Source organism: Sapajus apella, unplaced genomic scaffold (genome assembly GCF_009761245.1).
Source record: "Sapajus apella isolate SASKATOON/1434 unplaced genomic scaffold, GSC_monkey_1.0 scaffold179, whole genome shotgun sequence".
Lineage (NCBI taxonomy): Eukaryota > Metazoa > Chordata > Mammalia > Primates > Cebidae > Sapajus > Sapajus apella.
Genome location: NW_022437119.1, coordinates 643,641 through 657,224, shown reverse-complemented (window position 1 = coordinate 657,224; position 13,584 = coordinate 643,641). Strand labels below are relative to the sequence as shown.

At 39.1% G+C, this 13,584-nt stretch overlaps 1 protein-coding gene across 1 annotated transcript in view; it reads right to left on the bottom strand.

Moving 5' to 3' along the window:
• Nucleotides 1–10,557: 10,557 nt before the first annotated feature.
• The window catches only part of F9 (coagulation factor IX), a 30,936-nt gene continuing 27,909 nt past the window's right edge, over nt 10,558–13,584 (bottom strand). The window contains exons 7-8 of the mRNA XM_032268323.1: nt 13,085–13,199; nt 10,558–12,423 (exon numbers count right to left, since the gene is read on the bottom strand). Of these exons, the coding sequence (XP_032124214.1) occupies nt 11,876–12,423; nt 13,085–13,199 (663 nt within the window). The 3' untranslated portion in view covers nt 10,558–11,875. The remainder of the gene's footprint in view (nt 12,424–13,084; nt 13,200–13,584) is intronic.

Sequence of the window (13,584 nt, the reverse complement as noted above, 5' to 3'; positions counted from 1 at the left end):
GGCCTGCCCAGCTGCTCCCACTTACAGGTCCCTCTCTCTCCGGGTGGGGGAAGGGGACGATAGCTTCTGTCCGCAGGCCCTCCTGGCTGCCTTTTGGGCTTATGCGTCTGTTTAGGTCTGTGCACCAATCCGGGACACTGTCCTGGATTATTATTCAAATCTGCGCTTGTAATTCCCGGCACTTGAGTGGCAAAGATCCTCTGTTCTGTGTATTGCTGAGGCTTTGGGGGAAGCGCTGTATCTGAACTGGAGTGCCAGAGGGGGAGCCTCCGACTCGCCGGTCAGATACACTTTCTGGGTGAAGCAGCACCCTTCCGCACCTCGGTCTGCCCTGCATGGGCTTTGCTCACCGTCAGACCAGACCTGTTGAAATGCACCTGGTACCTCGGTTGGAGCTAGGAGATCTCTGGATTTCTGCGTCTCTCTCGCTGGGTGTTGTGAGCCGGAGTTGTGTCTACTCAGCCATCTTGGAGAGTCCGGTCAGTGATTTTGTTTTGGGTTTAGTCAGAAATCAATCTGGTTTCACTCAACAGACTTTTCGTGAGGAAAATGCTTATTATTTAGTATGTATTAGAAGAGAGGAGCCTTCTTCCTGCAGAGCAGCAGACTCTACAGTGTTTAACGAGTCAAGTCTCAGGTAACAAAATACCAAACAAGTCATTTTTATTACATTTCTTTACACTTCCCCACATTAATTTTGATTAGTCAGTTTGCAAGGGGTTTTAAGGGAAAAAAATGGGAAGAAGCCAGTGTTACGGACAAAAGCTAAACTCTATATATTGTTCAAAAGGCAATTAGTAAAAGTGACAACCAGATTTAAAAAATACTTTTTACTTAAAAATGCATTTTAAAAAATTTCATGACATATATAAGTATTAAATTGTCCTTTGCATTTGGTGAGGGCTTACTTGCCACTAAATATTGATCACCTCATTTTTGCATGTACGAATAAGCGCTTTAAATGATGAGATATTTTCAGCATTTGTCTACCAAATAGGACTTATAATGTGTATTGAGAACAGCCAATGAAGTTAAACTTTGTGAAGATTAAGTTCCTAAAGCTAATTGAAACTTTCCTTAAACCCACCCAAAACAAAGTGTAAACCATTTCAAAGATAAATTTCACCTAAGAATTTGTAAGACTCACTAACTGGATTATTACCAAAATAAGCGACAAACACAGCCTTTCTGGACAACAAATGAAAAAATTATGGCTGGGTGTGGTGGCTCACACCTGTAATCCCATCACTTTGAGAGATCAAGGCAGGAGGATTGCTTGAGCTCGGGAGCTCAAGACCAGCCCTGGCAACATACTGAGACTCCAGCTCTTTAAAAAAATTAATTAGCCAGGTCTGATAGCATATGGCTATAGTCTCAGCTACTCAGGAGGCTGTGTGCTTGAACCCAGGAGATAGAGGCTGCAGTGAATTATGATCACACCACTGCATTACAGCCTGGGTGTCAGAGAGTGAGACCCTGTCTCGAAAAAAGAAAAAATAAGTATAAAAAAAAATTGTAATGGAGCAGAAGTGGAAAGGGGAAGAGAAAATCAGAAAAATTTAAAGCATGAGAAGGACTTGGGCTGAGTTATTTTAGTTGACAGTTTATGGCACAGTTTGATAGTGAATGCACTCTTTTACATGAGAAGTTATGAGAAGCCAATTGATGACATGTTAAGTAATTAAGTGAGCCATAACTTTACCACCATAATAAAAATGATTTGAAAGCGAAATATCATAATGGACATTTTGGAATCTAATATTAGAGGCTAAAATAATATTTTTACTGACCCCCAAGGAGCACATAGGGCTATAGTCATACATTTACAAATAGTTTCAAATTACCTGGATTCAGTACAAAAGTAGGCATTCTATGTATGAATATTATGAGCTTAAAAATCTGCCCATATTTCTAAAAATATCAAGAGTTGGGAAGGACACAAAGCAAGAATTTGTATGTGCTGCTATTGGAAGCATGCACTGATAACACTTTGGTGAGCTATTTGCTAATACCAAGTACAGTTGCAGTGAAGGCAATATGGCTTAGCCTTTTTACCTCTAAGGATATACCCCACACAAAGACTCACACATGTGCTAGAATATTTATAGCAGCAATGTTTAGAGGAGTAAAAAATTTGGAGACAACATGAATTACCATGAACAGAAGGTTACATAACTAGATTATTGAATATCATACAATAAAATTGATATAGAAACTAAAATAAATGACATAGAGCTACCCATATCATCGTAAATGAATCCCCCAAGAAAAAAATGCAGGACAGAAACAATACAATAGCATCTGTATAACATTTTGTAAAAATGCAAAGCAAAAAATATATATATGTACATATATATATATATTTTATTATAGTTTAAGTTCTGGGGTACATATGGAGAGCGTGCAGGTTTGTTACATAGTTATACATGTGCCGTGGTGGTTTGCTGTGTCTATCACTCCATCATCTACATTAGGTTTTTCTCCTAATGCTATCTCTCACCTAGCCCCCTACCTCCTGACAGACCCCAGTGTGTGATGTTCCCCTCCCTGTGTCCATGTGTTCTCATTGTTCAACACCCACTTACAAGTGAGAACATGTGGTGTTTGGTTTTCTGTTCTTGTGTTAGTTTGCTGAGAATGATGGCTTCCAGCTTCATCCATGTCCCTGCAAAGGGCATGAACTCATCCTTTTTTTTTTTATGGCCGCGTAGTATTCCATGGTGTATATGTGCCACATTTTCTTTATCCACTTTATCATTGATGGGCATTTGGGTTGGTTCCAAGTCTTTGCTATTATGAACGGTGCCACAATAAACATACATGTGCATGTGCCTTTATAATAGAATGATTTATAATCCTTTGGGTATATACCTAGTAATGGGATTTTTGGGTCAAATGGTATTTCTTGTTCTAGATCCTTGAGGAATTGCCACACTGCCTTCTGCAATGGTTGAGCTAATTTAACTCACACCAAAACAGTGTAAAGGCATTCCTATTTCTTCGCATCCTCTCAGCATCTGTTGTCCCCTGATTTTTTTAATGCTTGCCATTCTAACTGGCCTGAGATGGTATCTCATTGTGGTATTGATTTGCATTTCTCTAATGACCAGTGATGGTGAGTTTTCTTTCATATGTTTGTTGGCTGCATAAATGTCTCCTTTTCAGAAGTGTCTGTTCATATCCTTCACCCACTTTTTGATGGGGTTGCTTTTTTTCTTGTAAATTTGTTTAAGTTCTTTGTAGATTCTGCATGTTAGCCCTTTGTCAAATGGGTAGATTGCAAAAATTTTCCCCATTCTGTAGAATGCCTGTTTATTCTAATGATAGTTTCTTTTGCTGTGCAGAAGCTCTTTAGTTTAATGAGATCCCATTTATCTATTTTGGCTATTGTTGCCATTGCTTTTGGTGTTTTAGTCATGAAGTCCTTGACCATGCCTATGTCCTGAATGGTATTGCCTAGTTTTCCTCTAGGGTTTTTATGGTTTTAGGTCTTACATTTAAATCTTTAATCCATCTTGAGTTAATTTTTAGTTTAGGGTTAAAGTATATGGACATGCTGGATAATGATGAACACAAAGTTAAAAATGATAGCTACCTCTGATGCTGGAGAGAGAGAGAGATGAGGAATGGATAGGTGTTGGTACTTGGGAGTTGAAGACATTATTCTTGATATATTTTTAAATGTCAAAATTATTTTACACTGTATAACATTCTGCTCACTTTAGTTCAGTACTGGAAAAGTGGAATAAAATGTCATGCCCCCTGATTGAAATGTAGTGAAACTGCGTCAATTTATCTTCCATACATCCCTATGGGATTTTTTTTTTTTTTTTTAGTTTTCTTACATACTTACCCAAAATAGCAGTCAAGAACTCTTTTCCACAGTTTTTATAAGTATCTTACAAATTACTATGAACTAACATACTGGCACAGCAGAAAAATATCATAAAATAAACCTTGGTGGATTGCAATGTGTGAATGTCTTGTAGGAGAAATATTTGCACTTAAGAAATGTTACATTTTATTTTACAACATAAAGTATCTGTTACCATCTGTGAACATCTTTAAAGGCCTGGTTTTCTCAACATTTCTACTTCACCAACATTTGCTTCCTTAAACAACCTTTATATTTTAATTTACAATGTGAATTTAGTGCTCAGTCATAGCAATAATTAAGTAGCAGAATTGCAAAAATGACGAGTTGTTAGACGATTATATTGTGTTCAGGTGTATGTTGGAATATGGTAAGTAACTGAATCTCTTTAAAAGACACACCAAAACCCTATTTGTAATGTTTGTCAATTTCCATGGTGTAAACACTCCTACCATGGCAGATTTCAACCTACCAACATGAGGACATAGAACCGAGAGTTGGGAAGTGATATGCAAAATGGGTGTTAAAAAATGGCTAGGTGTGGTGGCTCATGCCTGTAATCCCAGCACTTTGGGAGGCTGAGGTGGGTGGATCGCCTGAGGTCAAGAGTTCAAGACCAGCCTGGCCAACATGGTGAAACCCTGTGTCTACTAAAAATACCAAAATTAGCTGAGTGTGGTGGCAGGTGCCTGTAATCCTAGCTACTCAGGAGGCTGAGGCAAGAGAATCGCTTGAACCTGGGCAGCAGAGGATGCAGTGAGCCAAGATTGGGCCACTGGACTCAAGCCCAGGCAACAGAGTGAGACCCCACACACACACACACAAAATGGGGAAGCCACCTGACACCCGATTTGGACTGCCCTAGCCCTTTAAGTTCCTACATGAGCAAACTGAAGCCCAATGTAAACAGTAAAAGGAGACTAAGACTACAGACTTTACCAATCAGAAATCGCCAGCTCACCTCTAACTAGGGTCTTTTCCACTCTAACCAATCAAATATATTTTGTTTTCCTTCTCTGTCTATAAAAACTCACTGCTTAGGCTGCTACAGCAAAGCTCTCTGAACCTCTCCTGATTCTGACTGCTATACCATTCGTGAATCATTCTTTTCTCAAATAAACTGTTAAATTTTTTTCTTTCCTTTTTTATATTAAATTTTTGTGGGTACATAGTAGGTGTATATATTTATGGAATACATGAGATATTTTGGTACAAGCATTCAATGCATAATAATCACACTATAGAAGATGGAGTCTTCATCATCTTAAGCATCGATGCTTTGCATTATGAACAATCCAAAGATACTCTTAGTTATAAGAAATGTACAATTAAATTATTATTGACTATAGTCACCCTGTTGTGATATCAAACACTAGGTCTTATTCTTTCTATTTTTTCTTTTTTTGGACTCATTAGCCATCCTCACGTACCCTCCAATCCCCTATTACCTTTCTCAGCCTCTGGTAACTATCCTTCTAGTTTCTATGCCCATGAGTTCAATTGTTTTGATCTTTAGATCTCGCACATAAGTTAGAACGTGTGATGTGTTTATCTTTCTGTGCCTCATTTATTTCATTTAATATAATGACCTCCAGTTGAATTTATTTTTTCTAAAGTTTTTCTTTTAACATTGATTTTTGAGAGTTAGTATATGCCAGTGCCAGCATACCATTCATTTCACCTTAGGAAATAGATACAGCGCTAGGAACATAGAAAGTATTCATTAAAATAGCTTATTAGAGAGTGTTAAGACTTCTGAATTATAACAATTCCACCATTAGGTAATGTGCACCTATCCTTTTAGCATATCTGTTATGCAAATCTAGATTTTCTAAACTAAGGAAGCAGAGATTCTAATCTTAAGCATGTTCATCTAGGCCTAGAGACAGAGTGTATGGAAGAGAACATGGACAACGAAAATGTGGGAGACATATTGAGAGAAACAAAATCCCTGTGACCAAGAATAAAAGTTTTGTTCAGGTATTACTTTATTACAAGATTATTTGATCGGGTTATAGCTATAGGGAGAAAGAGATCAAAATGAAAGGTAAGAGCTGAATGTATAAAAATAAGATACAACAACAAAATAGCTACCTAAATGAGGATAGAAAGCACAGACAAGGGGGGTAGATAGAGCTCGTGGAGATGACAAACACAAAATAGGAGATAAAAAGGCCAGGGCTATACATAATTTCCTTGGCTAATCTTTTTTGCATTTCCTAGAAATTAATGATAATACCTCCTTATATCCTAGGAAGAAAGTGAATGTAGGAGGCCTTTTTTTCTTGTATTTGCCTGTTTCTCTTTCTTTCTCTTCCTCCCTTCCACTTTCCTCCCCTCCTCCCTCCCTCCCTCCCTCCCTTCCTTCCTTCCTTTCTCCCTTCCTTTCTTTTTCTTTCTTTTCTTTTGAGACAAGGTCTCACTTTGTCACCCAGGCTGGAGTGCAGTGGTGCAATCACAGCTCTCTGCAGCCTCAACCTCCCAGGTTCAAGCCATCCTCCCACCTCAGCCTCCTGAGTAGCTGGGACTACAGGCATGAGTCACCATGCCCGGCTAATTGTTGTATTTTTTTTGTTGAGACGGGGTTTTGCCACATTGCCCAGGCTGCTCTTGAACTTCCGAGCTCAAGCAATTCACCTGCCTCAGCCTCCCTGTCTCCATTCCTATGACATATTCCCTTATGTGTTCAAGGTAAATATCTTATTCCTACCTTAGATGACTGGGAGTTTTGCACAGAGTTGTGGTTAGTAATGGCTTTTTTCCTTCCTTTTCATTCATACATTGCTACATTCTTAATTTGGCTTCTTACTTTTAGAGCTGGGTTTGAATCTTATGAAAATGCATACTTATTTTTGTAATATAGTCCAAGAGGAAAATAGGCTTTTATGTATAGATATTCATGAGAGTACATAATGTGTAAATCACGGGAACTCTTTATCTTTATGAGGTCAGCACTGAAGCCTCTTTGTGGTTATTGATCTAGAGAAGCTAGATACTGCAGCATTTCTAAAGGTTTAAGAGTGATGGTATCAGGGAGATTTACTATGGTGGTAAATTTTTATAAATTAGGATCTCATATTTAATATTACAATAAAGCAACTATTTGAATGAAAGTCTTTGGAATCATTACTATCCCTGTCCCCTCTCGTCCTCTACCCTCCTCTCCCCTTCCCTTCCCTTCTTCTTTTTCTCTCTCTGTCACCCAGATGGGAATGCAGTGGCATGATCTTGATCTTGGCTCACTGCAATCTCTGCCTCCTGGGTCAAGTGATTCTTGTGCCTCAGCCTCCCTGGGATTATAAGTGTGCACCACCAAGCCCGGGTAGTTTTTGTATTTTTAGTAAAGATGGGGTTTTGCCATGTTGGTCAGGCTAATCTTGAACTCCTGACCTCAAGTGATCTGCCCGCCTCGGCCTCCCAAAGTATTGGGATTACAGGCATGAGCCCCCTTGCCTGGCCTGCAATATCCTTGTTTCTATTTCCAACTTTCTCTTAACCAAGAGAATAGAAGGCTAGCTCTCCTATTAGAGTGGAATGACCTGGCCAGGAGTTTGAAATAATTCTGTGAAGGCATGGAGAAAATGTATCTGCCTTCTTCCAGAAGTCTTTGCCTCTTTGTCTACATATGCAAGAAAAGATATGCCTGATCTTCTTCTTCTCTTTTGATAACTTCGCCTATATTAGAAGTCGAGATTAACCCAGAAATCTCAAGGCAGTCCATAGCCCCAAAGACAGGATCAAAAAGATTTCCCTCAAAACTACTATAGGAAAAAATGAGTAGAGTGATTTTGGGGTCTGGATTGATTGAAAAGAGCAGGAGTCTCTCAGTCCTTTGCCTGCTGTGATTCTTTCAATAGTTTCCCATAGTTTACAAAACACATTGATTTTTATGGCTTTAACCCTGAGATTTTTTTAGATGGCATAAGCCTCAAATTCAAAAAGAGCTCTGATTCCTGATTGCTTTACTCAGACAGGCCTTTCAGCAGCTGTAGTCTGTTTCCCAATCATCCACAAGTGCACTGCATTGTTAGAATCTCTGCTTCGATGGGCCTTTGAAGCCTGCCTTCAACCCTCAAACAATAGCTTCTGGAGTAACCTGCTGTCTCCGTGTGCCGCACATGTCTTCCCCAGCACAGTTACAATGAATAAAGTTGAATTGTTGCTGGAATGATTGTGTTCCAGTTGATACTGATGAATGTGCTATAGTAGTCAAATGTCACATCTGGAAGGCCCAGTGCTCACAGCTGGGCTAAACGCCAGACACCATCACCACACGTTCATTCTACATGTACTTACTGAGTACCTGCTATGAGCCAGAGGTTGAAGCTCCAATTTGTTATTTGACTCTCACTCTGCTTCCAAGCTACCTATTGGTCTCCTTGATTTTGTCACCTTTTGGTAAATTAGAGAATTGATAGTAAGAATTCCAGGTAGTTTTCAGTCCCAGGGTTGTTGAGAGGACTGTTACCAATGCAGAATGCCCCAGCTGCCTTAAAAATATAGGCAGTAGAGTTAATGTACTTCAGTTGAAAGCATTCTTTCAGAGTATAGGGTGGGAGACCTGAGCTCTAGTCTTGGCTGTCGTTGTGTTATCCTGGGCCTGGCCTTATGTTGGCTTCAATCTCCTCATCTGCTAAATGAGTGGGGTGGATTGCACAGTTTTTAAGGGCCCTTGCAGCTCTGACATTCTTGGATTAGACTGTAAGCATTCAGAGCTTGTTTAACAATCATAATTAGGCAATTCTGTAAATTGGTCTGTTTTGGTTCAGGTAATTAAGGAAGAAAACCCTTTCTTTTTTCCTTGTCAGAGAAAATTGGACAGTACTTTGTTCCTGTCACTATAAAACAACTAATATTCAAAAGAACTGAAAACAATCATATTTAAGCAGCAAGTTAAAATGACTGCACTATATTAGTACACTTTCCTTCACTCAGCAAGAGTTCTATTTTAATCTGTCACTTTCAATATTACAGCTGCATGTTTTAGTCAATTTAGGCGAAGTAGCTACAGTGATTTTGAAAGTACTAATGATTCTTATATGGCAACTGCAAATTCCCTAGGTAGAATCCAGCCAGGGCTGGCTCTGAAGACATTGGCTCTTAGTGAGCTTAAAGGCCCCACATGTTCAGTGGTGGCAACATGCCACAGGTGGCTCATGATGAATTCAGAGTTTTTTGAGCCCATGAAAAAAAGAACTGTGGCTTAGAGATTTATGGGTCCAAAAGCTCCTTCCTCTGCCACAGAGAAGACCAATCCCAGTTTGCTGTTGCTGCCTTTGTAAGGGATGGTCTCTATGGAAACAGAGCCAGAGTGTCTCACTTTTACCAATTTCAGAGTGCTGAGGCTACAGACCTTTGGTCATTCAAATTTGAAGCAACAAGTTTAATGAATGAATTAGCATCCTCCTTAAATCTGAGGCAGACAGTTATAGTGTCTCTTCTTTCTTCCCCTCCTTTGGTCAACACAAGCAGAACTAATTTCCTTTCACTTGTTCATAAAACCTAAACCCCAGGCATTATTCTTATTTAAGCATGGCCTTCTTTCATGATACTCAATGCAAGGCTAATTGCTACTCTGGGATAAACATGGATTCAGATGCAGGTAACAATTATTGAGCAACTACTGTCTAGTAGTGTAGTATGCACTCACAAAGCAATTTATATACATTATTTAACTGTACATACATATATAAATCTGAATTAAAATTTAATGAACACTGTTGGTATTTGGAACACAGCAATTACTCCTTGAATATTTGTTGAAGAAAGGAATAAAAATAAAAACATGAAATCACAGACTAACAAAGTTGTAAGGGTCTTTGGAGAGCATCCTGTCAAACTCTCTTATTATACAAGTGGATAAAAATTCCCAAATGCAGAGTGATTTATTGAAGGCCATACTCACAGCCAGTTAGACCCAATTCTGTGTCAGGTGGATTCAGACCACTGTCCTCTCTGGGATTACAGACATGTAATCACACTGCTTACAGCTCACACTGCCTTATATGAAAGCTGGATAACAGAGCATCAAATCCCTGCTGTGTTATATTGCATTTGAAAATATTTTTCAAAGTGTTTTGTTGAATGTGGTGTTTGGGATACCTCTCCGTGAGTGATTTAACAAGAAATGCCTCAAAAAAATGTATGTATGTATGTGTTTTCTTACTGATCCAGAGTCTCTCTGTCACCCAGGCTGGAGTGCACTGGCGCGATCTTGGCTCACTGCAACCTCCACTGCCCCCTGCTCCCTGGGCTCAAGTGATTCTCCTGCCTCGGTCTCCCCAGTAGCTGGGATTACAGGCGCACACTACCACGCCCAGCTAATTTTTATATTTTTAGTAGAGATGGGGTTTCACCATGTTGGGCAGGCTTGCCTCAAACTCCTGACCTCAGGTGATCTGCCTACCTTGGCCTCCCAGAGTGCTGGGATTATAGGTGTGAGCCACTGGTCCCAGCCAAGAAATTTAAAAATATGTTTATTTATACATATATGTAAAGACAATTAAAAACATATTGACTAAAAGAACTCAAGGAATCAGCAAGAGTGAGGCCTGGCTGGGGGTGAGGTTGGGGCAGGAAAAGGCAGCCGCTTGGCGGGGTCAAAGTGATTTTGTCAGTAGTCCCATGCATCATCAAATACAGGGTGACAGATTCACATCAATGAAATTCACAAAAAGCCAAGGTATGAACCAGAACATCAGTTTATTAATTCACAAAGGGAAACATACGTCAGTTGGTCAGCAACTCTCTAGAAAATTCAAGATAGAAGGATTAACTATAATCAAAATATTCCTTGGTGAACACAAAACCAGAAAAGGAGAACTTAGTTGGCTGATTGAAATGACTCATGTCTTTGAGCCTGCTACACCCTCCTCCACTTCAAGGGTATGCTAGTAAAGGAAACAGGATGCTTATATCCTTTGGTCTAGGCAACTTCCACTTCCTGTTTGGCTCAGAACACTGCTGGAGACACACTGTTGAATTCTTCCTCAAAGTCTCTACTAGCTGTAGATTGCAAACAAACTGTTCTCTTCTTTCTGTTAGCATTATTATCATTATTTTTAGAAAGGGTACAATATATCTGGGTCAATGTCAGCTTTGTTAGTTACAATGACCTGCCAATCTTGCCTTCATGGCGTCATGCCTACTCAGACCTTCATAACCATACAAGCTCTTAGAATGGCTTATTACTTCCATTATATGTGTATGTGTGTGTGTGTGTGTGTATATATATATAAATTTAACCCTCTAAAAGAAAGTTTTCCCCCAAATTTTTCAGGCTGCTTACTTCATCCCTATGTTCTGAAAAGCAATTCTCCACTATGAAAGCAAGTCTGGGTTTGATAGACATGTATAACTGTGTACAGCAGTGTAACAGAATGATGCTCCCTATTCAACACTCCTTTAATGACTGTGGAGGGTAAAAAGGAGAGAGGGAATGAGAAAGAGAAAAACTGATTTGGGGATTGGGATTTGGAAAAGGTAAAAGATTCAGGAATAGGGTAGAGGAAAAGTAGTAGTGTTTTTGATGAGTTTTAATCTCTCAGCTACTTCTGTGTTCTTTCTTCATGAGTGTGGTACCGGCCTTGTGATAGAGTAGACCAAAGATCCTGTACATACAGAACTAATAAACATTGATGTTTTGGTTGGAGAAGCAAAGAAGATTGGGAACATGGAATGCTGCTAAGGAGGGAAAATCAGGTGAGTTAGTTGCCATGATGGAGAACCATAGATGGACAGAGTGTAGAATTTAACTTCACAATTTTGTCAAGGACTGGGTCCTTAGAAATGGCTACAATTTCCCACCACATTATATTCCTCTAGTGATTCCATTTTCTAATCAATTTGCTCAGGTAAAACATGAAATTCTCCCCTGTAAAGAGAAAAAGCAGTAGACATAGAATGTATATATTCAAATCTAACAAGAGATGGGAAAGTGATTAGTGAAAGGCCCTGTTAATTTTCAATTCCAATGAATTAACCTTGGAAATCCATTTTTCGTTAAGTGAGCTTTGTTTTTTCCTTAATCCAATTGACATACCGGGATACCTTGGTGTATATTCCATATTTGCCTTTCATTGCACACTCTTCACCCCAGCTAATAATTCCAGTTAAGAAACTGGTCCCTTCCACTTCAGTAATATGGGGTCCCCCACTATCTCCTTGACATGAATCTCTACCTCCCTCATGGTAGCCAGCACAGAACATGTTGTTATAGATGGTGAACTTTGTAGATCGAAGACATGTGGCCCGGTCAACTAGTGGAACTTTAAGGTATTGAAGAACTGAAGCTGATCTCCCTCTATGGAAGACTCTTCCCCAGCCACTCACATAGCCAGTTCCAAATTTGAGGAAGATGTTCGTGTATTCCTTGTCAGCAATGCAAATAGGTGTAACATAGCTGTTTAGCACTAAGGGTTTATCCAGTTCCAGAAGGGCAATGTCATGGCTGTACTTATTAATAGTTGCATTGTAGTTGTAGTGAGGAATAATTCGAATCACATTTCGCTTTTGCTCTGTGTGTTCTGTCTCCTCAATGTTATGTTTACCTATTAAAAATAAATTTCATTTTAAGTCACAAACAATATTTCACATACACAGATTTTCTAAGTGGCTACTCGGCATCACTGACCTAACTGGCAATGTCAAAGATCTCAAGCTTATATTGTGATCATTTTGGTTAAATGTAATGAGAGCCAATTCATTTTTTTTTTGACCAAAAATTCATTCAGGACTATCATAGAGATGGGTCTGTTCACTCATGTTGTTATAGGCTTTTCATTGCTGATAATGAATCCACTAGTCATGAATTATCCTAGATCTGCCAAATTTCAAGTATTCTGATCCCTTTTTTGAGCACAAATTCATTTGGCCATCAATTCAAATGTTTTCTCAAGACCTGCTACAAGTTGTGCCAGGTACCAGAGACAAAAGGATCAGTGACATGACACTGATTTTTGGGAAGACTTTCTGGCATGGAAATGGCCACATCAAGAACTAGCTGTACCTCACTAAAGGGAATGATAATATGGGTACATCAAAAGAGCTATGGAGGCTTGGAGGATGGTGCAAGTTAGGTTTTGAAATTATGACCCTTCTGCCTTTAGCCAATTTATTCAGCAATAATTTTATTAGACCTTAGTAAAATATGGTATACCAATCATATTAAAGAGCTTGTGATGCTGCAGATTATTCTTTCTGTTTACTTACCTGCAACAACTGTAATTTTAACACCAGTTTCAATACAGTGGGCAGCAGTTACAACCCATTTCTCATTAACGATAGAGCCTCCACAGAATGCATCAACTTTGCCATTCAATACAACCTGTGAAAGCAAAATTAAGACTCTTACTGCACAATATATTTGATCTAGAAAAAAATAAATATGTATGCTGGTTATAGGAATAGGTAAAATGTTGGCTTCTAGGTGCTGGCAGAATTGGAGTATTGCTGGAAATGTGAGCTTTGCAGATGAATTAGTGTTTCTGGTGCATAAACAAAAAAGTCATTTATGTAACTGAATTGAAAGCAACACGCAAGGAGAGACAGGGAAGCTTAAGCTGAGGCAAGTCTGAGGAATGGCTTCTTTTGGTGATTTAAGGCCCTTGGATTTTTTTTCCCCATGAGTCACCTTCTCTGATGGCAAAATTTGCTTCATGGTGATACAGCAGATACATTAGGAAACACACTGATTTGACTCCTTGAGATTA